This window comes from Puma concolor, chromosome A2, assembly GCF_028749965.1.
Source record: "Puma concolor isolate L17-30 chromosome A2, mPumCon1.1.hap2, whole genome shotgun sequence".
In the NCBI taxonomy this organism is placed as follows: domain Eukaryota; kingdom Metazoa; phylum Chordata; class Mammalia; order Carnivora; family Felidae; genus Puma; species Puma concolor.
This window is the reverse complement of record NC_141668.1, coordinates 64,719,325-64,747,217: the sequence shown is the minus strand read 5'-3', so window position 1 is coordinate 64,747,217 and position 27,893 is coordinate 64,719,325. Positions and strand designations below refer to the sequence as shown.

At 36.6% G+C, this 27,893-nt stretch overlaps 1 protein-coding gene across 6 annotated transcripts; it reads left to right on the top strand.

Moving 5' to 3' along the window:
- On the top strand, nucleotides 1-26,346 carry TMEM106B (transmembrane protein 106B). 6 transcript variants are annotated; one of them, XM_086695251.1, is made up of 9 exons: nucleotides 1-175; nucleotides 2,652-2,745; nucleotides 3,188-3,409; nucleotides 6,891-6,954; nucleotides 13,511-13,670; nucleotides 17,008-17,148; nucleotides 17,399-17,448; nucleotides 23,993-24,046; nucleotides 24,815-26,346. In XM_086695251.1, the coding sequence occupies exons 3-9, from the start codon at nucleotides 3,190-3,192 to the stop codon at nucleotides 24,951-24,953; spliced, it is 828 nt and encodes a 275-aa protein (XP_086551377.1). In that variant the 5' UTR covers nucleotides 1-175; nucleotides 2,652-2,745; nucleotides 3,188-3,189; the 3' UTR covers nucleotides 24,954-26,346. The 6 variants fall into 6 exon arrangements, with proteins under 6 accessions (XP_086551377.1, XP_086551360.1, XP_025785516.1 ...); XM_086695234.1 differs by lacking the exon at nucleotides 2,652-2,745 and adding an exon at nucleotides 1,608-1,709; XM_086695247.1 differs by lacking the exon at nucleotides 1-175 and adding an exon at nucleotides 1,608-1,709.
- The last annotated feature ends 1,547 nt before the right edge of the window (nucleotides 26,347-27,893 follow it).

Here is a 27,893-nt window from a genome sequence, read left to right as displayed (position 1 = left end):
GCCAGGCCTCAGCCAAAGCCGTCGTTCTGCTGCCCCTCCCCCGCTCCGAATCAGCGGCCGCCGCTTGTAGGCCTGTAGTCCCAGCCCCAGCGATCCGGACTGCAGACCCCGTGACCCTATTCCCTGGCCAGTGCGCGCCGGAGCAGCTCGGGACTGCGCAGCGCTCTGCGTGCAGGTGAGTAATCTGAACGCGCAGGCCCTCGGTCCCTTTTTCGGAGTAGAGCCCAGCGGAGGCGTCCTGGAAAGAGTCAAGCGGAAGGAAAGAGGTAGAACAGGGGAGGCCGCAGGGGAGCCAGCCCAGCCCAGCGACCCAGGGGGCGCTCAGGGTTGGATAATGGCGGTGTTTTGTCACCACCTATCCGGACCTAGTCTCCTGCCTAGGGTTGATTCCAGGTTCCCACACCTTGTGCGGCCAGGTGCCCCCTGCTTTTGCTCTTCTTTAGTTTTTTTTTGCACGGTTGCCTTGATCTTATCTTTAACCTTTCCAGAGTAGGCTGTGTGCTGTGTTTTGTTTATGCAGCTTACAAAAGGTGCCGGCTTTCGTTATCATAGAAGAAAACGACCCATTTAGATTGGATGGAATGCTGTACTTTTTCCCCCCTCTCTCTGCTAAGTCTTAGATCCATGTTGGGTTTTCAGTAAGAGATTGCGATGAAAACATTGCATATAGGGAAAAGAAAGGGGGGTGTAGCACCTCTTCATAAACCAATGGGTTTTTAGGAATAGAAGTGGCTAAATACTGTTTGATGGGAGGAATATCCAGTAGGGAGGGCGGGGATACCTAGTGCCTAAGTCTGATGCTTGTCAGTTAGCGTTGCTGAAATAAACACTTGTCAGAGGCAGACTCATCAAGACAACTGTTAGATACAGAAAGAAAACAAGTCCAGACTGAGAGCCACTTGATCTTGCCCTCTGTGCCTCCCTGTCCGCCCAGCCCCCTTCCCCCAAAGGATTCTTTGGGATACATCTTAACACTCCTGTTGTGCTAAGATCCCAGAAAGGATGGCTCGGTGGCCACACTGCTGAGGCCCCTGATCCCTGCTCAACTGATATTCCAGACAGGTCCCAAGGTCAGTGTGTGGAGATAGTGATGTTAATTCACCCCTGAACCACCTGTGACTGGCAAATTGGTTTGGCCTGGGTTTAATGTCACTGAGACAAGCCAAGAGAAGATGATGCATTTGTGGACGTTATAGATCATGTATGTTTTTCAGCTTACATGGATAATGTGTACATAGATTTTTTAAAATAGTAAAATAGTGAAAATAAGCACCTTCATCTTTCTACAATTTTAAATTGATCTGGTTGTGAATATTTTTTATCCTGCTGTATATACTATGTTTGAATGATCCCAGGATGTGGGTGGCATGCCAGTATTAAAAGTAAACTTTTCTCCATATTATACTATAACTTGAATTACTGAGTGTCAGTTTTCCTTACTCAAATCAATAAGAATTTCTAAAAGACATGCTTATCTCTTTGTATGAATGTCTATAATAATACATTTGTAGGAACTGATAAAAGATAAATGGTCAAATTTGGAAAGAGCAGAAACGTTATTTGTAATTCTGCTTTCCCTTTTTATTAATTTTCCCTGAGAATGTCAGCAGATTGGATTATATGACTTTTAAGTTCATTTCATCCTGAAAATTGTATGACTCAACTGCAGTACTCTTGCATTACGTACCTGCAGAGGTGATTGTGTATAGGTATGGTATATATGTAGGCACTACCACTTATTCTTACTTGGTTTTAAGTTTATGTTAAATGTAAATTTAAATTTTACCCAAGTTATTTTTGATACTGTCACCCTAAAGTTTTGAAATTAAGTGTTCTAAATGTTGCTTTGTATTGATGAATTCTGTTAAATATCTTGGGATATTAGTTTCAATGTAATTTTGAAATTTCATCAACTGTTGAATGAAAGACAAATGCGGGATTTGGTTTTGAGTTTTTGTTGAAACTTTAAAAGTTTCAAGCTAGAAATGTGAGAATGAGAAGGATTGTGGATCTTATTTATCAAAAAGCGCATGAATTTTAAAAGGCTGAAAAGTACTACTTCTACTTTTTAAAAAATTAAAAAAAAATTTTTTTAAACATTTATTCATTATTTGAGAGACAGAGCGTGAGTGGGGGAGGGGCAGAGAACGAAGGAGACACAGAATCCCATGCAGGCTCCAGGCTCTGAACTGACAGCAGCACAGAGCCTGACTTGGGGCTCAAACTGAAGGACCATGAGATCTTGACCTGAGCCGAAGTCAGATGCTTAACCAACTGAGCCACCCAGGCGCCCCAGAAAAGTACTACTTTTGACTTGGAGCCACTGTTTAGGGGTACAAGAGCACGTGGTTCCGAGGGTCCCAAATTGACGAGGTTCAACCACTCACCACTAACAATATCCAAAGGCAGAAAGACAAGTGGTAGCGAAACAAGAGAAGAATTTATTTCAGTGAGGCCAGCATGGGAAGACCGTGACTAAAGTCACAAAGATTGTCTCCAAAGTGCTAAAAATACTTCTGAGTTTATATAAGGAAAATGTGGGACAAAGGTGGGTGGGTATGTGCAGGTAGCCAATAAGTTCAGATCGATAATTGTCTTGGGGTCTGGAAAGCCCTTATTGCTTGAAGGGCGTGTTTTGCTTACCATCACAGGATGCTTGGCCCTCAGGGTCTTTTGCCTGAGAAGAGATAAGCTGGAAAGAAGAATTTAAGCACCTAGAAAGTACAGACTGAGGAGGAACAAGAGGTGGTTAAAGTCTTCTTTCAAACTTACCTAGTAATCCAATATAATAACAGTCATAATCTGCCTAAAGCAACTTTAGCCTTTCGTGCTAATTGGTTTAAAGGTACAATATGTTTTTGTTGTATTCTAGTGAAGACCGCTTTCTTTTCAGAGAACCTTAAAAAGTGCAAACTTATGTGCAATTTTAATGTTTGAGAGCCCATTCTCATCATGAGTCTGATATGATACCATTTTATAATAATTTGTTAGAAAAAAACACTTTGGACTCTTGGCTCCCTTGTTTCAACTGTTACCCTGATTAAATATAATTCTAATCCAAAAAGTAATTTGAATATTCCCTTGAAGTTTGCTCTGTGTTAATTATATTGGTATAAAAATCCCATAATGTTCTTGAGTGTACGTACTTTTACCCTGATTTTATCGTAAGATATTTCTTTTTCTTTAGACATGGGAAAGTCTTTTTCTCATTTGCCTTTGCATTCAAATAAAGAAGATGCTTATGATGGAGTCACATCAACTGAAAATATGAGGAATGGACTGGTTAATAATGAAGTCCATAATGAAGATGGAAGAGGTGGAGATGTCTCTCAGTTTCCGTATGTGGAATTTACAGGAAGAGATAGTGTCACTTGTCCCACTTGTCAAGGAACAGGAAGAATTCCTAGGGGTATGTGTTACTGTGTTATTTTTCCTTTAAAGAGTTATTCCAGGCATTTGCACTGGATTTGTAATGAATTTGTAATGATAGCAAACCCATAGATCAAAGCACAGCCCTTTGTGTTTTAAAAACTTGTAGGATTAAAGTTAAAACTGTGTATCAGTTATCTTCAGTTAAACGGACACAAAGAGACAAACATAAACATTTAAAAAACCCATAAACACATTCAGGTTTACAAAGCAGTAATGAAAACCACCCCTCTACATCTAGTATTGTTTTCTTTCCCCCTTGTGATACTAGATATGCAGTGTCTTTTGACTGAAAATTTTTAGTCCTATTTGGTCATAATCACGTTGGGCACTAGGAACAATTTAAGTAATTTGGTGACCTAATATTTTTAGTTCACGATGTAAAGAATAAAAGCAAGCCAGTCATGCCCTAATTAGTTATTTTTAAGAGGAACTACATGAAAAGGGTTGGTAAATGAAGATGGGTCATACGGGGGGGTGGGGGGGATCAGTTGGTGGCATATCATAGGGAAATTCAGAAGGGAGTAATCTTCATGTGTTGTTTGTAGCCTACACAAACTTTAGTAGAAGTGGCGACAGTAGAAATCATGAAAATACTTTGTGCCATCCTCATTTTCTGCCTGGTTGAAGTTGATAGGTAACCCTGGAGAAACTATGAGGGAAGGGCAGTGTCCACATTAGGTATACCAGAGTTTCTAAGCAATGCATTAGATTGGGGAAGTTTACATATGAGTTGGCCTTTCAATGTGATGGCTTTAGCATTGCAGGGATAAGTACCTGATACAGAATAAAAGGATTTTTGTAGGTGAAGGGATTAGTGCCTTAGGCTAAGACAGGAAAAAAAAAAAAAAAAGGACCATTCTGGCAATCGGGTTATGATTTTGAGGTATAACCACTTGGCTTTTTTGGCAGCCTGGAAGTGGATTGTGGATAGTAGAAAGTCAAGGATGACTCTGAAGGTATTTTTGTCTGAATAGCTGGAAGAATGGTGTAGCTGTTAATTAAAATGGAGAAAAGAAGGTTTGAGTGTGTATATCCAGGGAGAGATCAGGAGTTCTGTTTTAGAGATGTAAGTGTGGAGATGCATATTTGACATCTAAGTGGACCTATTTAGTAGGGACTTAGTTATAATTGTCTGGAATTCAAATGCAAGGCCTTGGCTGGAGTCATCATAATACAGGTGGTACTTAAAGCTGAGTTGGATGAGAGCACCAAGCTTATCAGTGTGAATGGAAAAAAAAGAGACCCTAATGCTGAACCTTGGGACATTTCAACATTTCAAACTCAGTGACAGGAGGAAGATTTAGCAAAGACAATGAAAAAGCAGCTAGAGTAGAAGGAGGAAATTCCGTTGTATCTGTGGTGTCCTGGAAATAAATGCGGAAAGTGTACCAAGGAGGAGAGAGTGTACAACTGTTAGATGCTACTGATAGATCGGGTAATGTAAGGAGTGAGAACTGACCATTGGATTTGGTGATGTGGATAGAGACCACTGGATACCTTTAAAAGGGCAGCTGTGGCAGGTTGCATATAGCACGTATAGCGTGGGATCAATAGTGAATAGGAGGAGTGAAGTTATGTAGTAAGAAAGTAGTATTTTTGAGGAGTTTTACTATATATATAAGCAAAGAATAGAGACGGTAGCGGGAGGGGGGCTCTGAGTCAGGAAAGGGAGTTTTTAAAAGATGGAGTGGGGGCGCCTGGGTGGCGCAGTCGGTTAAGCGTCCGACTTCAGCCAGGTCACGATCTCGCGGTCCGTGGGTTCGAGCCCCGCGTCGGGCTCTGGGCTGATGGCTCAGAGCCTGGAGCCTGTTTCCGATTCTGTGTCTCCCTCTCTCTCTGCCCCTCCCCCGTTCATGCTCTGTCTCTCTCTGTCCCAAAAATAAATAAACGTTGAAAAAAAAAAAAAAAAAGATGGAGTGAATAATTTGTATGCTGATGAGAATGATACATAGAGGAAAAAAGGTGATAGCGCAGGAGATGGGAGAATTATTAGATGTAGTACACAAGAGCAGGGGGCTGCTCTTACAGAGGAGCACCTGTAGTTTACTCTTTGTAATAGGAGAGAATGTAGAGTGTATGGACACAGAGACAGGTAGGTGCATAGACGTGGTGGTGGGAGCTTGTGGAAGTTCTGTTTTGTCACATGATGAGCTAAGAGTGAGGATAGGGAAGGAGCTATTGGAGATTTGAAAACAAAGTTGAAGTGTGAAATTGTGGTTTTGGAGAGTCAGATTAAGAGTGTGACCTGGGTAATGTATGATGACTGACATTAAAGGCCACTTGTGATTAGTGATCTAAATGAAGCCAGTGAGCATAGTTGTATGTTTTTCTCTGCTAATATTTAGCTGTATGGATATCACCGTAGGAGCTAAAAGGTTACTTTTAAGCAGGATTGTAGTTTAGCCAAATGAACATCACCAAAAAAGACGGGATATGTGTACACACAGAAAAAAATATGTGTATGTAATATATATTTAAATGTGGTGTGGGGAGGTAGTGTAAATGAGGAGAGAGTTGTGGAAGGGGCAGGGAGGAATAATGGAAGCATTACAGGAAGCTTTAAAAGAGAATTTGACTATGGGGCGCCTGGGTGGCTCAGCTAGTTAAGCGTCCGACTCGGCTCAGGTTGTGATCTCACGGCTCCTGAGTTCAAGCCCTGCGTCGGGCTCTGTGCTGACAGCTCAGAGCCTGGAGCCTGCTTCGGATTCTGTGTCTCCGTCTCTCTCTGCCCCTCCCCTGCTCACACTCTGTCTTTTTCTGTCTCTCAAAAATAAATAATCATTAAAAAAAAAAGAGAGAATGTGACTCTAGTGCTTTAAGAGTTATTACAAACAGCCTAGTTCTGATAAGATTGGAAAAATTGGCGTATTAAAGATCTACTTATCTGTTAAATCTGGATATAGCCCAACCCAGGAAATAAAGGATGGATTTTGGAGTCACATAATGCAGACAATGTGTGGCCTAAATGAGTTGTGGAAGGCTCATTTTGTATAAGCTCTTGAAGCATGAGACTTTCTGTGTGTCACTTTTGATTTTCAAGAATATAGTGTAGGAACCTCTGTAGTTATAGTGATTTCAGGACAGCAAGGTAGCGCTATTTCTTCTGCCCTTATCCAGATACCCAAATCAGAATCTAAGTGGAAAATACACAGTTGAAGGAAGTCTTGGTGAATTCAGATCTTCTGAAAGCTGGGACTTTTTAGATTTTTTTCAGTAAAAAGATTACTCTTTCTCATTCTTTGTATTATTTTGTCTAGACATCAAGCTCTGAAATATAAATTACCTCTTTTAGAACTCAATGTCTACTTGATAATTTTTGAAGATTTGAGAGCAGTTTACTAAAGTAATGAGATGAGAGCTGGGTTGTAGTCTGATCTTTCTAAACCACACTTAGATAGAAATCTACTATATTTTAATTAATAGTGTTAATAAATTTCTAAATGTACTTTTACTTTTAGGGCAAGAAAACCAGCTTGTGGCATTGATTCCATATAGTGATCAGAGATTAAGGCCAAGAAGGACGTAAGTGATAAGAAAATAGCAAATTTTTTTGTATTCTTTGCTTTTTGAATTATGTGTAATTACTCTAGTTTAACACTATTAAAATGAAAAATGTCATCAGGTTGTTAAATTATGCCATCAGATGTTTTGTATTATTTAAAAAAAAAAAAAGATTCCTGGTTGGGGTAAGGTCTTCAAAGCAGCATAGCATCTGAATTTCCTCAAAAATCTATTTACTAAAACAGACAAACCTAGAATAGCAGTAGGATACACAAACATTTTCATCAAAAATGAGTGTTAAGGTTCTCCTACTCACCCTAGAATGAAGACAGAGCAAGGATCAGAAAGTGTTAGCAGCTGTGGGGAATTTGTGAAGAGAAACAAGAAGAATTGCAGAAGGTCCTAAGAGCCCTGATATACCAAGCAAATGCTCTGATACATAGTACCCAAAAAGAAGAGGATCCCACTTCCAGCAAATACTTATGGGAGTAACCTGTCAAAAAATAACCTGGGAGGCCTCCACTTCCTGTACCTTGGAGAGAGGGCAGAAAAGGTACACAGAGGCCACAGAGATTCACTAAGGGGATTTGAGAAGATCAGAAGGAACTAGACCACCTTGAGCCCTCAAAGACCTTAGGAAAACTCACCAAAAACTCTTGCAAAAGGACAGACATATCCTAAGGAAAAGCCTACTGGGGATTAGATCCATTTTGTACAGGGAAAGAATAGGGGAAAAGGAGGAAAGTTTCAAAAACTAGAGAGAATCTCAGAACCATAGAAGCGGACATACATACAGGCCATCTTAAAAAAAAAAAACACAACAACTTTATTACAACAGAGGATGGAGTTCAGGAAAGCCACCCTGGCCCATCTTCACGAAAATGGAAAGCTTCTGTGAAATGTACAAAAACATCTCATTTAAACACGAGCAACAAAAAATATTGCAGTGAAGTGTCACACAAAGTCAGTTAAAAAGAAAGAAGAAGAAAGTGAACTGAAATAAAATGTTAACAGATCATGGAAACATATCAGAAAAACAGATGAAAACTGTAACTTAAGAAACCTATAGAAGCTATGACAGAACAGCATGAGTCAGAAATTGAAAAGCTCAGAAATGAGATGACTAAACAATATGAGGACGTGAAATAAGACTATGAACCCCTGAAAGAATTAGAAAAAAATAATTTCAGATATGAAGACAAGACTGAAAGAACATAGTGCAAACAGATACCATGGAAAGTATGGCAAAGGATATAGAACGTACAAAGGAGTAAATGAAAACACAGACACATTAATGAAAAGTATTTAAGGTAAAATGGTATAGAACACAAGGAAAGAAGATTGAACAAACATGTAATTGAAGCCCCTGTAGAAAAACCAAAGGAATCAAACTGAACAAATACTAAATACTCAATTTGAGAACACTTCCCTGAGGTAAAACAAGTCATGAACCTACATACTGAGAAGACACGCCATGATTTTAAATTGTGTGCTACCCATCCTAGTGAAAGTACTGGACTTTGATGGTAAAAAAACAAAACAAAACAGAAAAACCCTTTGAAAAATCCCAGGCAAAAGGATCAATTTATAAGGGACAGAAAATCAGATTGGCATGCTTCTTGACCACAGTGCTCCAAACAAGTAATCAGTAGAGCAGCATATTTAAATATGTATCATTGGAAAGAAGATGAACCAAAAATTTTAAAAAGTCAATGTGACCCTTTATTATAAATTATGTAGATGGTTATGCATATTCAAGAAATTAGGCTTAATTCCTTTATAATCTTAGGATGAAAAAAAACCTCTAAGTATGATTCAAAATCCAGTGAGGAAAGAAAAGATTAATTAATTTGACAAAGTATAGGTTAACTTTTACAGGTTGAAAACAAAACCTTAGTTGAAGCCAGAATATAAATGGCAAACTGGGAAGCGATGTCTGCACGTTACCGCAAACATATGGCCAATATCCTTACACTATAAGGAGTTTCACAATTTGAGAGGAAAAGGCCACCACCAAACAAAAAGTAAGATATGAACAGCTCATCCACAAGAAAGAAATGCAGATGTCCTTTAAACATGTGAAAAGATGTTCAGTCTTGATCATAAAAGAAATACAGATTAAAACATTGAAATACCATTTTTTATCTATCAGATCAGCCAGGCTCCAAATTTTGACAGTGTGTTTTGTTGGCAACACTGTGTGAAATGAGCACATCCATACCTTGGTGAAAGGGAATTTGATGTTATCTAGCAAAATTACATAACACATTTACCCTTTCGCTCAGGAATTCTACTTTGAAAATGTTTTCCTGAGGATAATTGTCAAATAAAGTAAGGTTTTTATCCACTGTGCCAGTGTTTTATAATAGCAAAGGACTAGAAGTAATATAAATGTCCAATAATAGGATTCGGGTAGAATAAGTCACGCTACATCTATGCAATGATAACATGGAAAAGGAAGAACTCTGTATTTCACTACAGTTCATATCTAGAGTACGGTTTTATCTGAAAACACACACATGCATACAGAGAAGGAGAGAGAAACAATGGAATGATAAACCTAAGACTAATACAATTGATTACTCAGAATTTGGGAAGGAACTTGGAAGAGGGAACAGGTAAACACGTGAGATCTCTGTGTGTATGTGTATATATTTATATTGTTTGAACTTTACAACCATGTACATTTTTTTTAAATAGAATTTAAAAGTTTGGAAATTGGAAGTAAAATTTAAAAAGTGCTAAAAATTGAAACAAACTGAAACAAATGATTCTAACTGTATATCTGGTTGTTGGCATGACTGCAGATGAAAGAATCACTTTAAGTGACTTGAAAACATTGCACTTTGAGTGTCAGTGTCTAGGAAGATGTGTTCTAAATGACAAAGATAACTACCAACAAAAGCTTAAACTGTACTCAGTAGCTGCATTGTTAGGAGTAATGTTAGTGTAATTTTGAAACTTCTTTATGTAAAGCAGATAAGTAATTATGTACTAATGTCATTAGGGAATAAGATTCTTAGCCTAAAAACAAAGTGATACAAGTACAAAATCAAATAAATTTGTTTTTTTCATTTCCAACCAAAGATGGAATCATAGGGACTAGGTTTATTCTTATGTCTGAAACAACTAAAAAACTGGACAGATAAATGAAACAATATTTTTAGACAGTGGACATCAGCCAGTACAGGCCAGTGATATCTGAGAAAGGGAAAGCTAATGACGTAAACCCTATGATTGTACCACTTTACTGTCTAGGAAAAGATATCAGATCACAGTACAATGGAAAGAGTGCAGGCAGAGCTTAGCAGTACCCCTAAACTGAGGAGATAGATGGTCCTGGGAATCTCGGAGGCCAAGACCACAGTTAGTAGGGCAAAGTACCAGAGGATAGAGAGTTACCACTGGGTACTCTGTGAGTGTCTAGCTGAGTACTGATCAGTGTATATGTGTGAAGAAAGCCCCTGAGGCTGAAAGAAGAAACATACAAAACAAAACAGAGGGAGCAGTCCCTAACGCTTATATAGGACCAGGGATAGTTTCCACCAATCAGTGTGGAAAATCTCATAATTCAGAGGGAATCGGGTGGAGTACTCAGAAGGTTATTTCCACAGTAACAGAAAGAATTAGCCCTAGATTAAAAGCTGCAGTACTCATGCTCAACAAGACCTAAAAGCAAACGTCAAAAGGTTTAAATTCTTTTCAAGAAACTCAACTATATCCCAGTACAGAGCTCAAGAATGTATATGTAGGAATTCCAAATTATCCTGCATTCAACATGGTAAAATATATGAGTCTGTCATCCAATTAAAAATTACCAAGCGTGAAAAGAAGATGAAAAATAGAGCCCATAATAGGAAAGACCATTTATAGAAACAGACCAATAAATGGCATAGAAGAAAGCATTTGACAAGGACAGTGAAATACTTACTTTAACTATATTCTGTAGTTTCAAGAGATGGGGCTTAAGAATAGACATGGAAGATATTTTAAAAAGATCCAAATAGAATGTTTAGAAATGAAAACTACAATATCTGAATAAGATGAAAACTACATGGGAAGAGTTAACAACAAATTAGACACTTCAGGAAAAAGGAGTGAATTTAAATACATAGCAATAGTAAGTATTCAGAATGAAATATGAAGAGAAAAATACTATTGGACGGCATCCTAGACACCTATTGAGTACCTGTGAAATCAGTCACTGTTCTAAGGCCTGGGATACAAATTGTTCAAAAGTATCTTTGGTATAAGGGAATTATGAATTTATCGAGGAGATAGACATGTAAGCTTGTGATTACAGTACCTTTGTCTTACCTGTTAGAGGTATTTCCAGAGTACTATGAGAGCAGAGTATGGTAGAATCTAAATTATTTTATGGAATTAGGGAAGGCTCCAAAGAAGATGAAGCATTAGCTGAATCTTAGAAAAGTAGAAAAAGTTGAGGTAGACCGTTTCAAAAGAAGGAACAGTATGTGCATAGATGAGAGTAACAGGCTGGCATTCAGATGTTTGCCTAAAGTAAATGCTGCTGTTGGAAAGTGGTAGAGATGAAGCTTGAGAAAGTAGCAAGGTCCACACCATTAGTAAGCTAAGAAATCTGAAAAACGTAGGAAGCCCCTTAAGAATTTTTAGGAGTTTCAGATGTGCGATGAAAAAACAATGACTCATTTTTTAGTGAAACTATAATATTTTACGAACAACTGTGGTTCTTTAAGTTGGGGGAGTTGTGATGAGGTAGTTAGGAAATTATATTTATTAATTGCTTTTGTCTGCATATTTTAGCTGTATCATTTAATCCTGAAAACAAATCTACACATTTTAGAGTGGAGAAAAAAAGCAAATTGCCGAAAGTGTTGCAAGTAGGAAATGGCAAAAGTAGAAATGTAACTTGAGTCCAAATAAGCCACATGATCTTTATAGCTTTATCAGTTCTATACCTCCTAGGATTCATTACTGTCCCTAGAGCCATAAGAAAAATGATGACTGGTGAATTTTATAATAGACATCTATAGTCTTCATCAGTGTACTAGCCAGTTTTTCAATTTGGTAGGAAATACTATGTGGAATGTTTATCCCATCAGATTCATGGCTGTAAACTTGGGGTGCAGAGTAATTTAGGACATTGATCATATATTAACACCCGGAGCTGATTTATAGGCCCTAAACCCTAAATAGATTACGGCGGGCTCATCTAGCACTAATTAAAAATAACAACACTAAAATAGAAGAAAATTCAACAAAGTTCAGATTTTTTTAGTCATGATTTTTGAACTCTTTTTTTATACCTTTTTTAGGGGTTTGGTGTAGAGTAGGTACTATAAATGTGTGCTAAACTATTCAGTAGGTGATGTAGTAGTGATCATCACCCTACTCATTTCGAGGAAATCTAGAGTGAGTGAGTGGGAACGTCTTTGTTTGCTCAGAACAGTAGTGTGGGCCTAGTGGTAGTGACTTAGCGAATCTTTGTTTTATTATTTTTTTTTAAACCATTTTGTTCTCTTTTCTTAGACAAAATACTCAGAAACATAAAACATGTGCAAGAGTCATTTGAAATAGCAGTTGTGGGGCAGGCAAAGATTACGTCTATTAAGGGATTTGGGAATTGGTGAGGAAGACAAAGTAGGAGAAAGGATAAAATGAGTATTTATTTAATGACTAGAACATAAAGAAAAGATTAAGTAATATAAAAGACCTAGTTTTTAAAAAAAATAAAAGGTGCTGTGGGCTTTGAGCTGAGAGCTGTTTTTTGGAGAAACCAGGAAAATTTTACTTTGAAACCCTATTTTGAGGATAAAATTGAAGATAGAGGCAATTTTTATCTCTGGAGATTGGAAATAAAGAGCGGGAGATGGAAGAGATACCTGTCAAGGAGAGTTAGAAGACTAGGAAAGGCATGGAAAGTTTTTTGTTTTGTTTTTTTTTTTCTTGTCTTATATCTGCATATTATTATCCCCTTTCTTGATTTTCAAGAAACAGCTTAATAGCATCATCAAAACAGAGTTGATTAATGTAAACAATATTTTAAAAACTGAGTACATAAATACTTTGGGATGAGGAGACTCAAAAAGTCTTAGTGAGACTTAGTGAGATTCATGAGGCTTGTGGTAATGTCATTATGCTTTTAAGGGCTTCATAGGTGGTTCTGATGAGCAGTCACTTTGGGAATCACGTGCAAAACCACGTGAAAAACTCACGTGAAAATTCTGCTCTGCTAAATTCAGAAGGGAGATAAGGGACTCTTGAAATCCATGTTTTTATAAAGTTCTCCAGCTTAATTAATTCTAGTGTGCAGCCTGGTTTAGGAATGACTGTAGTTAATATTCTGCCTTCAGTAATCCTGAAATCCCAGTCTCCAAAAAGGTACATACATCTTTTAAGGAGAACATTTTAACACTTTATAGACCAGACCCAACACTACTAATTACTTTTATAATATAAAAAAAATGGTAAAATTATACATCTTTTCCTGCTGGTATAATAGGGGAAAAATTCAAGTTGAAAATATCTTCTCTAAATGTTTCATTATGTAATTTTTGATGCACATGTATTTTCTTACTCTCATTTTTGTTTTCAGAAAGCTGTATGTGATGGCTTCTGTGTTTGTCTGTCTGCTCCTTTCTGGATTGGCTGTGTTTTTCCTTTTCCCTCGCTCTATTGACGTGAAATACATTGGCGTAAAATCAGCATACGTCAGTTATGATGTTCAAAAGCGTACAGTATATTTAAATATCACGGTAAGTACAAAATTACATTAAAATATTTGATTACATTCCTTTATTATATTAAGTACACTTTTGTCCCTCTGAGAGAATATTAAATGTGACACTGGTCAGTTTGCTTTCTGTATATCTGCTGTTGATGATTTCTATCATTTCTGGTTGTGCCGAAAATGGCAAATAGTAAGTACTGGTGATTGTGTATACAGAATCATTTAGCATTTGAAGTTGCCTTTATTTTTTTAAATTTTTTTTTTTTTTCAACGTTTATTTATTTTTGGGACAGAGAGAGAGACAGAGCATGAACGGGGTAGGGGCAGAGAGAGAGGGAGACACAGAATCGGAAACAGGCTCCAGGCTCTGAGCCATCAGCCCAGAGCCTGACGCGGGGCTCGAACTCATGGACCATGAGATCGTGACCTGGCTGAAGTCGGACGCTTAACCGACTGCGCCACCCAGGCGCCCCTGAAGTTGCCTTTAAAATGGTAAATAAACTAAACTGTTGTTGACAAAAGAATATTTATAGTCCGTTTACTTTTCAGCCTTTGAATAGCTTCTTGCAAAGTGTTAAAAGTAGGTTGATTCTATAAATGTTATAAAGGTAACATTTTCTTTTCCTTATATATGGTGAAATACAATTTTTACCGTTTTAACAGACTATTCCTGTATTGTGTCTAAAGATAAGGTACAAGTGCCTGTTTGATTTCTCTTATAAATTAGTATATGGGGAAATATCCATAGTGTTTTACTGTCCAGGAAAACTCTGCTGTCTGTGCTGACAGCTCAGAGCTGGGAGCCTGCTTCCGATTCTGTGTGTATCTCTCGCTCTCTCTGCCTCTCCACCGCTCACACTCTGTCTCTCTCTCTCTCTCAAAAAATAAACAAACATTAAAAAAAAAAATTTTTTTTTTAAATCATTATTTGAAAGCTTATGCTTGTGCTCTCTTGACTTACAAATTAAGTGGATTCTCACTGCTCTCAGTAACAATATGTCTGTTAGTACTAAACTTTTTGTCCTTTTTTTTTTTTGTCTTTCTTAATGTTTATCTTTGTCATCTTTCTAGCCTTCAATATATGATTGATCCTTTTAATGTTCTCATGAAAGCTGTGGCACTTCAGAAAAAGACCTCTACCAACATTATTTTGCATGTACAAAGGATTCCAAGAGTCTTCTGAATCCCATTCTTTGGCCTGTATCAGAAGGTCCATTGACCTCAAATTAACAATCTCTTTCCTGCAGTGTCTAGAAATTAAATTGACATGGGTATTAAGAGCCAAGTAGATAAAAACGTTTGTATATTTAGGTAAAGATTATTTCTACTATATTAGGAAATTAAAAGAAAAACTCTACATTTATAACTATGATTTAAATTAATACATAAATGTGATCATGTAATTGCTGGTCACTAGTACATTCTTTTTTTAATCCTTTTTTACTAAGATTCTTCTTTCCACTTATCCCTTATTGCATCTTTTCATCTTTCTCCATATTTATATTAATTTATAAGCTCACATTGTCAGCTTTTCTTAAAGTAATATTTATTTTCAAAAGAATATTTTGTACATATTTTACGCATGTTGGTTTTCTCACTTGTTAATACCTTGTAGAAATCTCTCCTGAATTTCTGGCTTAGACTTACTACATTCTTTTTAATGGCCTGCGTAATATTCCATGCAATAATTTAATACTAATCATTTTTGTGGATGGTCATTCACTTTCTTTTCTTTTTGTTTTTGCCACTATTCTCATTCACATCATGATGTTTTTATTTCTTTGGAATAAATGCTCAAAAGTAGGATTGCTAGGTCAAAGGATATATGTATTTTTATTTTAATGGATATTGCTAGATTACTTACCAGAATGGCTGCAATGCTTCACGTTTCCCAGTAATGTAAAAATTGACCCTTGTGCTCAAATCCCTACCAAGAATAGAATTTGTTGCTTTCTACAAGCTTTACTAGTTTAATGAATATTAAGTTTACTAGCTTATTCCTAACTCTAAATGAATTTCAGGGTTTTTAAGTGTTTCTTGGCCAATTATATTTGTACTCTTTTGATTTGTTTATTCATATGCTTTACTTTTTTTGTTTGTTTGTTTTTACCTCTAAAGATTTTGTCGTTTTCTTTTCAGTTTGTGAGGGCTCTTTGTATATAAATGGTAACCATTACAATCTGCCTTATGAATATTTAACATTCATCATTTAGTTACTATTGATTTTCATTTGTGATGACTGTTTTAGATGTTTTGTTATCTGTTATTTCTTGATTTAACATTTTTTTCCCACTGCTCATTTTCTAAAATAATTTGACATAACTGTGAATTAGAATTGTGGAAATTGCCCCTGCTGTTAAGTACAGAAATGATGTAGCTCAATTTCTTTCCAACAAATAGACTTGAATCTATCCCATTTCTTCTCCAAAGTGACCCAGTAGAAATCTCTACTCATGTATAAGTTAAAATACCAATTTCTTTTAGACAAAAGAGTTTATATGAAGTACTGTTTAACATTTTAAATGGTCATTTTTGTACCTGATAGAATAGGAAATACATTACTAATATAGTCTGTGAAGATATTTATATATTAACATTTAGTAGAAATTCAGATGAAATTTAAAAATTATTTTTATAGAATTTTTCTAAGGCCATAAATACATTTTCTAACATTTTCTATATTCCTATAATGTACATTTTCTGGGCCTGTTGTTTATTTTTTAAATTTTTTTTCACATTTATTTATTTTTGAGAGAGAGAGCACAAGCAGGGGAGAAGGAGAGAGAGAGGGAGACACAGAATCTGAAGCAGGCTCCAGGCTTCAAGCTGTCAGTACAGAGCTTGATGCGGGGCTTGAACTCAGGAACCGTGAGATCATGACCTAAGCCAAAGTCAGATGCTTAACTGACTGAGCCACCCAGGCGCCCCGTAGACCTGTTAATTTTTAATTGTGTGCTTATTGTCGGCATATTATGTACATAGTATTCATCATAAAACCAAATAATTAGCTTATTTAATATCCTTTGATATTTTTGGCAATATTTTTCTTCCCCCTAATAACTGAAGTGTGGCCACAGCTGAAGTCATTTTTTTTAAGTTTATTTTTGAGAGAGAGACACAGAGCATGAGTGGGGGAGGGGCAGAGAGAGAGGGAGACACAGAATCCGAAGCAAGCCCCAGGCTTTGAGCTGTCCTCACAGAGCCTGATGTGGGGCCCAAACCCACAAACTGAGATGGTGACCTGAGCTGAAGTTGGATGCTTAATGGACTAAGCCACCCAGGCACCTCTGAAGTCATTTTTTTAAATTGATTTTGGATACATATTTGTTATGCTTATACATTTTTTGCCTTTTCTTTTACAGAACACACTAAATATAACAAACAATAACTATTATTCTGTCGAAGTTGAAAATATCACTGCACAAGTTCAGTTTTCAAAAACTGTTATTGGAAAGGCTCGCTTAAACAACATAACCAATATTGGCCCACTGGATATGAAACAAGTAAGTTTCCATCATAAAATACTTTGGAGGAGTTCAATGACTTTTGACTTTCTATATCATATTAATCTGAGGGAGGGGGAGGATTTCCTCACAAACTTGACATGTGTTCTTTGCACGTATAAGAGAAAGTCTTAGACTCAGCCATGCAAAAGGAGAGATTTCTAACTCTTTGAAATTGCGAAACATGTCTGAAATCTTTGATGCTTTGCTCCTCTTTCTAGTTGTCTTATTTTCACTTTTTGTCTTTCAGATCGATTATACGGTACCTACTATCATAGCAGAAGAAATGAGTTATATGTAGTAAGTTTTGATATTTGAATAATGTTCTCTCGTTAAATTATAAAATATCAAGAATAGAGTGTATAGATATCTTTTTAATTTCCCACAATCTTAGCAGTCAGGAAATCACATTTGGAATACTTCTGGCCTCTGATCATCTCTATTGTCTTCTCTCTCGTCAACATGCATAATATTTATGTGTAGTATGTGTCTATACCCTTAATATTCATTTTTTTCTTATTTTTCATCATTAAGGTCAAATACACCTTGTCACCTTTTTAAAAATTATTTATTTTTATTTAAACTCAAGTTAGTTAACATATAGTGTAATATTGGTTTCAGGGGTAGAATCCAGCGATTGACCACTTACTTATAACACCCACTGCTTATTCCAACAGGTGCCTTCCTTAATGCCTATCACCTGTTTAGCCCATCCCTCCCACTGACCTCCCCTCCAGCAACCCTCAGTTTGTTTTCTTTATTTAAGAGTCTGTTATGGTTTGCTTCCTTCTCTGTTATCTTATTTTTCCTTCCCTTCCCCTATCTTCATCTGTTTCTTATAATCCACATATGAGTGAAATCATGTTTGTCTTTCTCTGACTTATTTCATTTAGCATAATATATGGCAAGATTTCATTCTTTCTTGATCACTAATATTCCATTGTATGTATGTGTGTATGTGTACATTATATATATGTGTGTGTGTGTGTGTGTACGTGTGTGTACAGATGTATGCACACACACCACACCCCCCCCAACGCGCACAACACACACACATATCTTCTTCATCCATTTATCAATTGATGGACATTTGGGCTCTTTCCATAATTTGGCTATTGTTGATAGCACTGCTCTAAACATTGTGGTGCATGTGTCTCTTTGAATCAGCATTTTTGTATCCTTTGGATAAATACTGAGTCGTGCCAATTACTGAGTCGTAGGGTATCTATTTTTAATTTTTGGAGGAACCTCTGTACTGTTTTCCAGAGTGGCTGCACCAGTTTGCATTCCCACCAATGGTGCAGAAGTATTCCCCTTTCTCCACATCCTCACCAACATCTGTTGTTTCTGGAGTTGTTCATTTAGCTAATCTGACAGGTGTGACGTGATATCTCATGGTGGTTTTGATTTGTATTTCCCTGATGATGAGTGATGTTGAGCATTTTTTCATGTGTCTCTTAGCCATCTGTATGTCTTCTTTGGAAAAGTGTCTATTCATGTCTTTTGCCCATTTCCTCAGTGGATTATTTATTTTTTGGGTGGTGAGTTTGATAAATTCTTTATAGATTTTGGATATTAATCCTTTATCTGATATGTCATTTGCATATATCTTCTCCCATTCTGTAGGCTGCCTTTTAGTTTTGTGGATTGTTTCTTTTGCCGTGCAGAAGCCTTTTATCTTGATGGGGTCCCAATAGTTCATTTTTGCTTTTGTTGCCCTTGCTTCCAAAGACATGTCTAGTAGGAAGTTGCTCTGGCCAAGGTCAGAGAGGTTGCTGTTTTCTCCTGAATGGTTCTAATGGTTTCCTGTCTTACATTTAGGTCTTTCATCCATTTTGAGTTTATTTTTGTATACAGGGTAAGAACGTGCTCCAATTTCATTCTTTTGCATGTCCCTGTCCAGTTTTCTCAACACCATTTGCTGAAGAGACTGTCTTTTTTCCATTGGATATTCTTTCCTGCTTTGTTGAAGATTATGGCCATACATTTTGGGGTCCATTTCTGGGTTCTCTATTCTGTTCCATTGACCTATGTGTTTCTGTGCCAGTGCCATACTGTCATGATGATTACAGCTTTGTGATACAGCTTCAAGTCCAGAATTGTGATGCCTCCAGCTTTGGTTTTCTTTTTCAGGATTGCTCTGACTATTCAGGACCTTTTCTGGTTTCATAAAAATTTTAGAATTGTTGGCTCTAGCTCTGTGAAGAATGCTTGTGTTATTTTGATAGGGATTGCATTGAATGTGTAGATTGCTTTGGGTAGTATTGACATTTTAACAATGTTTGTTCTTCTAGTTCATGAACATGGAATGTTTTTCCTTTTCCCTGTGAGTTCTACAATTTCTTTCATAACCTTTCTATAGTTTTCAGCATACAGATCTTTTACCTCTTTGGTTATGTTTATTCCTATGTATCTTACTGATTTTGGTACAGTTGTTAATGGGATCAATTCCTTGATTTCTCTTTCTGCAAAGGATTATTGGTGTATAGAAATGCAACCGATTTCTCTATGTTGGTTTTATATCCTGTGACTTTGCTGAAATCATGTATGAAATCTAGCAGTGTTTTTTTTTTTTTTTAGTTTAGTATTTTTTGTTGTTGTTGTTTATTAATGTTTATTCATTTTTGAGAGACAGAGAGAGACAGAGCATGAGCGGGGAAGGGGCAGAGAGAAGGAGACACAGAGCCTGAAACAGGCTCCAGGCTCTGAGCTGTCAGCACAGAGCCCGATGCGGGGCTCGAACTCACAAACTGTGAGATCCTGACCTGAGCCAAAGTCAGATGCTCAACTGACTGAGCCACCCAGGCACCCTGAAATCTAGTAGTGTTTTGATGGACTCTTTCAAATTTTCCACGTAGAGTGTCATGTCATCTGCAGAGTGAAAATTTGACTTCTTTCTTGCCATTTGTATGGCTTCTATTTATTTTTGTTTTCTGATTGCTGAGGCTAGGACTTTCAGTACTATGTTGAACAACAGTGGTGAGTGTGGACATCCCTGTCGTGTTCCTGACCTTAGGGGGAAAGATCTCAGTCTTTTCCCATTGAGGATGATATTAGCTGTAGCTCTTTCATATATGGCCTTTATTATGATGGAGTATGTTCCTACTATCCCTATTTTCTTGAGGGTTTTTATCAAGAAAGGATGCTGTATTTTGTCAAATATTTTTTCTGCATCTATTGAGAGGATATATGGTTCTTATTCTTTTATTAATGTGTATCATGTTGATTGATTTGCGAATATTGAACCAGCCCTCAAGCCCAGGAATAAATTCCACGTGATCATGGTGAATAATTCTTCTAATGTATATTCTGTTGGATTCTATTTGCTAGGATCTTGTTGAGAAGTTTTACATCCAGTTTCATCAAGGATATTGGCCTGTAATTCTCCTTTTTAGTGGGGTCTTTGTCTGGTTTTAGAATCAAGGTAATACTGTCTTCATAGAATGAGTTTGGAAGCTTTCCTTCCATCCTATTTTTTGGAACAATTTGAAAAGAATAGGTGTCAACTCTTCTTTAAATGACTGGTAGAATTCCCCTGAGAAGGCATCTGGCCCATGGCTGTTATTTGTTGGGAGATATAAAAAAAATTTTTTTTTATTGTTTTTTTATTTTTTTTAATTTTTTTTTTATTTAATTTTTTTTTTATTTTTTTCAACGTTTATTTATTTTTGGGACAGAGAGAGACAGAGCATGAACGGGGGAGGGGCAGAGAGAGAGGGAGACACAGAATCGGAAACAGGCTCCAGGCTCTGAGCCATCAGCCCAGAGCCTGACGCGGGGCTCGAACTCACGGACTGTGAGATCGTGACCTGGCTGAAGTCGGACGCTTAACCGACTGCGCCACCCAGGCGCCCCTGTTTTTTTATTTTTGAGAGAGAGGGAGAGACAGTGTCAGTGGGGGAGGGGCAGAGAGAGGGAGACACAGAATCTGAAGCAAGCTCCAGGTTCTGAACTGTCAGCACAGAGAGCTATGAGATCATGACCTGTGCCAAAGTCTGATGCTTAACCGACTGAGCTACCAAGGCGCCCCTATTGGGAAATTTTTGATAACTGATTCATTTTCTTTGCTGATTACGCATCTCTTCAAATTTCCTATTTCTTCCTGTTTCAGTTTTGGTAGTTTGTGAATTTTTAGGAATTTGTCCATTTCTTCTAGATTGCCCAGTTTGTTGGCATATAATTTTATGTAGTATTCTCTTATAATTGTTTGTATTTCTCTGGTATTGGTTGTAATTTCTCCTCTTGCATTTGTGATTTTTTTCTATTTGGGTCCTCTCTTTTCTTTTTGATAAGTCCAGCTAGGGGGTTATCAATTTTGTTTATTCTTTCAAAGAACCATTAATTTAGTTTCATTGATCTGTTACACGTTTTTTGTTGCTGTTTCTATATTGTTTTTTTCTGTATTATGTCCTTTCTTGTGCTAGCTTTAGGCCTTATTTGCTGGTTCTTCTCTAGCTCCTCTAGGTGTAAGGTTAGGTTGTGTATTTGGAGACTTTTCTTCTTGAAGTAGACCCTTTTTTGTTTTAATTTTTTTAACGTTTATTTATTATTGAGAGACAGAGCATGAGCATGGGAGGGACAGAGAGAGGGGGAGACACAGAATCTGAAGCAGGCTCCAGGCTTTGAGCTATCAGCACGGAGCCCAACACGGGGCTCAAACTCACAAACCATGAGATCGTGACCTGAGCCGAAGTCAGATGCTTAACCGACTGAGCCACTCAGGCACCTGTTAATTCTTTATTGCAATATACTTCCCTCTTAGGACTGCCTTTGCTGCATCCCAAAGGTTCTGGTCTGTCATGTTTTCATTTTCATTTGCTTCCTTGTATTTTTTTATTTCTTCTTTAATTTTATGGTTAATGCATTCATTCTTTGGTAGGATGTTCTTTAACCACCACGTATTTGAGGACTTTCTAAATTTTTTCTTGTGGTTGACTTCAAGTTTCAAAGTGTTGTGATCTGAAAATATGCATGGCATGGTCTTGATCTTTTTGGACCTGACTGATTTGTGACACGGTATATGATCTATTCTGGAGAATGTTCCATGAGCACTCGAGAAGAATGTCTATTCTGTTGCTTTAAGATGAAATATTCTGAATATATTTGTTAAGTTCATCCTGTCCATTTTATCAAAGACATTGTTTCCTTGTTGATTTGCTGTAAGCGGAGTATTAAACTTTTATTATTATGGTTTTATTATCAGTAGGTTTCTTCACGTTTATCATTATTGATTTATATATTTGGGTGTTTCAGGTTGGGGGCATAAATATTTACAGTCGTTAGATCTTCTTGATGGATAGACCTCTGAATTATGATAGAATGCCTTCTTCATCTTTTGTTATAGTCTTTGTTTTAAAATCTTGTTTGTCTGATATAAGTATGGCTACTCTGGCTTTCTTTTGATGTCCATTAGCATGGCAGATAGTTCTCCATCCCCTCACTTTTTTTTTTTTAATTTTTTTTTTTAACGTTTATTTATTTTTGAGACAGAGAGAGACAGAATATGAATGGGGGAGGGACACAGAGAGAGGGAGACACAGAATGGGAAGCAGGCTCCAGGCTCTGAGCCATCAGCCTAGAGCCTGACACAGGGCTCGAACTCACGGACCGTGAGATCGTGACCTGAGCCAAAGTCGGACGCTTAACCGACTGAGCCACCCAGGCGCCCCTCCATCCCCTCACTTTCTTTTTTTTTTTTTTTAAATTTTTTTTTTTTTCAACGTTTATTTATTTTTGGGACAGTGAGAGACAGAGCATGAACGGGGGAGGGGCAGAGAGAGAGGGAGACACAGAATCGGAAACAGGCTCCAGGCTCTGAGCCATCAGCCCAGAGCCTGACGCGGGGCTCGAACTCCCGGACCGCGAGATCGTGACCTGGTTGAAGTCGGACGCTTAACCGACTGAGCCACCCAGGCGCCCCTCCATCCCCTCACTTTCAATCTACAGGTGTCTTAGGTCTAAAATGAGTCTTGTGTAGGCAGCATGTAGATGGGTCTTGTTTTTGTGTGTGGGTTGTTTGTTTTTTTATACCCGTTCTGATACCCTATGTCTTTTGATTGGAGCATTTAGACCATTTACATTCAGAGTGATTATTGAAACATAAATTTAGTGCCATTGTGTTACCTGTAGAGTTGGTGTTTCTGGTGATGTTCTCTGGTCCTTTTTATTCTTCACTGCCTTGCCCCCAGTCCCTCTTCTTTGCACGGCTGGTTTAGTAGTCACAAACTTCTTTACTTTTGTTTGTCTGGGAAACTCTTTTTTTCTCCTTGTATTCTGAATGACAGCCTTGCTGGATAAAGAATTCTTGGCTGCATAATTTTCCCATTCAGCACACCATGTCACTTTATTTACTATAAGAACCATAGTCTCACACATTTTAGTATTTGTTGACTTTAGTATCGCAGAACTAAAAATGCTAGTATTGTGTAATGTTCTCTTATTGAATTTCTAAAGCTTTTACATTGGGTCTAAGTGATTATTAACTCTTAAGTAAAAAAAAAAAAAAAAGATTTTTTATCATCTTTTATAGTATCAGGCTGATACAGAATTTCTAACAAACTGTTTACTACAATTTCAAAGATGAATAAAAAGTAGCAGTAATTTGTAGCCAGTGTGCAACAACTCTACAATTGCTGTAGTAAAACATGTCTGTTTTTAGAATAAAAAGTCATGAAAATCTTTATCATTATTAGGTGCAGAAAATGTTCCATCAATAAATGCTTACTTATGTCTTCTGTATCATATCTCTTTTAGTTTTAACATAGGGAAAGGAATCATAATTAAGTGATTTTAAATTATAATATCATAGCCACGTTTACTCACATTGTTTTTTTCTTTTTAACAGTGATTTTTGTACACTGATATCAATCAAAGTACATAATATCGTACTCATGATGCAGTAAGTATGAATTTTTTTTGAAAGAAATATTTCTTTTTTAAACTTTAGATTTATAACTTTGGCTTATAGCATACACAACACCTTTATAAGTATCAGTTCAGTCGGGTTTGAAGCCTTAAAAGAGTGCGATGAGATGAGTAAATATTATCCAACTTTAAGAATGAGGAAATTGGAGCTCGGAGAAGTAGTGAAGGATCACATGGCTGCTGAAGAGTGAATCTAGACCTTGCAAGAACACAGGAAGATGGCAGGTGTTGGGATGAAAAAGAGGACAGAGCTCAGCATCCATTGTTCTGTTATCTATGGTAAATAGTCCTTCACAGTAATAAGTACTGTTACTAATGTGCAAATTGGGTGTTATTCTGGGCCATTAAGACATTGTAGGTTATAGGTTTGGTTTTTGGACCATCAGCTAATGGCGCAAAATGTGATGAAAGAATGAAAGAATTTTCCTGTGATGAGAGAATTTTGTTTTTAAAAGTGAAATGAACTTACGTATTTTTAAGTAATGATAAATGTTCTGAAAACATGGTATTTCTTGTGTATAATTATTGGAGTAGGCTTGCTAAATCAGCATTTATGCTATCTGTTGGACAAATATTCCCTGAGTGGCCCATGTCCACAATATTATCATTAATCAGTCTCTCCCTGGAGAAAATTTTGCTATATGAAAGTATTCTCAGTTCAGAAAACTTCTATGTAAATAATAATGTGTCTCCCTGTTTGAGTTTTTTTTTTTTGTTGTGTCTCCCAATTTTTCTTTTTTAGAGTTACTGTGACAACAACATACTTTGGACACTCTGAACAGATATCCCAGGAAAGATACCAGTATGTTGATTGTGGAAGGAACACAACTTATCAGTTGGGGCAGTCTGAGTATCTAAATGTACTTCAGCCACAACAGTAAAAATTGAATGGTATGCCAGTGGAGAAGAAGAAATCCCTATCGATATTTTCTAGAACTCTGAAGAATGAGGTACTTACTTCCTGATAGGAGATCTTAAATTGAAGAAAACTAAAGTTTACACCTTCCATTTTAGGGGTACAAGTAAAAGTATGTGGACTCGAACATTACTGCAGCGATCCACTCTGTGTTCATGTTGTCTGTACCAGGATCTTTTACTTGAATCTAAATTTGCCAATTGATTTTCTTCTCCCCCTCTCCCTAGCGGGGGAAATTGAGACTTCCCATGTAGGACAGTAAATAATTTACAATTCACAGCTTCGGCCACTACTGAAAACCTAACTTTGATGATGGACATAATTTGAGAAACTTTATTTCTGAATGTTTTTATAGAATATTACTGAGAGCCTGTTATTCATGAAAGACTTTTTAAAAATAACCTTTTTTTTTCTGTTTTATAAATTCCCATTGCTACATAGTAGGATTTCAAGGTATTTTAGCTTTTAGCTAAACATTTGTAGTTTTTCATTTGTTGAAATTCTACTCATTTGCACGTTTTTGTCAGTCTTATTTCAATCCAGTGCTTGCAGAACACTAGAAACCAAAATAATCTTTGCAAAATTCTGAATCTAAAATTTTTGAAAGCTCCCTGTTTCACATGTCTTTCCATCTAAGTAAGTTTTGTGAAATTTTTGTGTAGTCTTCAAACATCGTTAATGTATAATATTGTAAATAAACTGTGCATGGCTTTTATACAGCTTAAATAAATGTCAAATAAAGTACAGATTCAAAATAAAGTAAGTTGCTCATAAAAATAAATAAAACGGGAAATTGAAATTCAGAAACTTATAGAATGTGAATATGGTTCCAGTTACATACAGGATCAGGCATCAAGTGATTTTGAAATAAAGTGTTTTGATGCTCCACTTTTTTTTAATGTTGCTTTTCAGACTAACAAGTTGTGGAGACACTTTTCACAACTCTTTGGTACCCAGGTCACCCAATGTTACCCATTTTATGCCTGTTTTCAAGGAGGAAATTGTGTCTTTGGTAGAAATTCTCCAAGAAATCTTATTAAATGATGGTGGCTATATAAAAATTAAACCTATATTATGCTTTTTAAAAATTTAATCACTTTGCACATCACATGGATATCAAGCCTCTAGCAGTTAACGTTTTTAAATTTTCAACTTTTTGTTTGAATTTTATTTAAAATTGTTTTCAAGTGGAAATTATTGACTTTTGCATTTTGTCATCTTATATTTTCAATACCATTTTCTGTTTGGGCTTTGTGCCTTTTCACTTACCAAGTTCTAATTACCTTGTAAATATATACCACTGAGGGTAGGGACCAACTGTGATACCAAAAAAATAAATAAATAAATAAGTGGCTTGAGATTAATTTCTTTCTGTTCCCTAGAGACAGAAGTCAGGTTCCCTTTCCCTCAAAGTGCCTAACTTAGGTCTGAAACATACCTGTTTATCAGTCGGACTCTCTCAGCTGTTACACACAAGCTTTGTTTAATTATTTAGAGCTAATGAAGTCTCCTTTCTGCCTTTAAACACACTCAGGTCTCCCTTTAGTGTTATTATAATTTTCCCCAAGTTTTCCTGAGTGAACATTTTAAATGGGTAGAATACACTTTTTTTTTTTTTTTTGGACTGTTGTTTTACCTTAATCGTTGCTAACTCACCCATCGTTGCTATTAAAGTCACCCCATTACATTTGTTATAGACTCACTAGTCAAACCCAGCCTTCATGTTTTTTTCTTCTATGATTTTTGACTACTCCTATTCTCCTTGAAACTGAACACTCCTCTAATGTTTCGATTCTATTTGTATTTTTCAAATCATTCTCATTTCATTTTCCCTCATTCTGTCTTTTGATCTTTCAGTGACTATTATCTAGACCCTCTTTTGCTTCAAAATTTCTACTCCTGTGACTTTAACCAACAATCATCTATATTAGGGCTTCCAAATCTTTCTGTATACCTGACTAGTCACCTGTCAGGCTTCTTCTCACTTAGTGAGTTACCTAGAGATGATAGTATTTCACTGACTGTGTAAATCATAAAGTGTTTCAAAAATGTTTATCATATTCTGTTCTCTCCTTGTCCTTACTTCAAAATCACCCTTCATTTTTTCATAATCACCCTTCAGATATGCCTTCTTCAGAAATCAATCCTGGTTTATCTTTTAACTTCATAAGAGTATGTAGTGTAAGTGAATGGATTTTTCTGTTGATTTGTGGTCTGATATCCTTTTGGAGTGCATGCATAGTATTTGCTGAAGATACAGGAAAGTGAAGGAACATTTGCTTTTAGTGACTTAGTTTTGAATATTTTTTCTTCATTTTTAAAAATTAACACTTTATTGTACCTACTTTCCATGAAGCATAAGGTAGAAAAACCTAGAATTTAAGATAAGTGCAAACCTGTAGTAGAAAAAAAGATCACCTGTGACTACTTTCAGAGAAGTTTTAAATAACTTGCCAGAATAAGCTTGGAACAGAGCAGGTATAAGTTAATAAAATTACAAAAATACATTCAGGTGAAACAGAATTACAGCCATTAAAAAAAGAAAAAAACACAGGGAAGGCGAATGAGCATTGTCCAGTGTATTTTTTCTTACATAGTAATAGGATAGATAGCAATATATTTTTTAAAACTGCTTTCAGATCTTATTCAAAGGATATGGTAAAGATGTTATAATTTTTTCCCCCTGATACTCTCAAGAATAACTTTTTCTTAAATTACACTTTTAATAGACTGGTCATCCTAACCAAATCCAATACTATAACAAGTCTCTGTGTGTTGATATTATATGTATCTAACATATGCCCTTGTAAAAGCTTTCATGTTTCTCTTATATAATTTACCTGGTCCTGTGAGTCAGACAAAGGAGAGGGGCAGGATCCTTATCTTTTAGAAGAGGAGACGTGGC

What these genes read in the sequence shown, in the direction of transcription:
- TMEM106B (XM_086695251.1), top strand. Translation starts at nt 3,190, where the DNA reads ATGGGAAAGTCTTTTTCTCATTTGCCTTTGCATTCAAATAAAGAAGAT. An exon ending in AACAGGAAGAATTCCTAGGG is followed by an intron (nt 3,410 to 6,890) that starts GTATGTGTTACT and finishes TTTTACTTTTAG; the next exon opens with GGCAAGAAAACCAGCTTGTG. An exon ending in GAAGAAATGAGTTATATGTA is followed by an intron (nt 17,449 to 23,992) that starts GTAAGTTTTGAT and finishes TCTTTTTAACAG; the next exon opens with TGATTTTTGTACACTGATAT.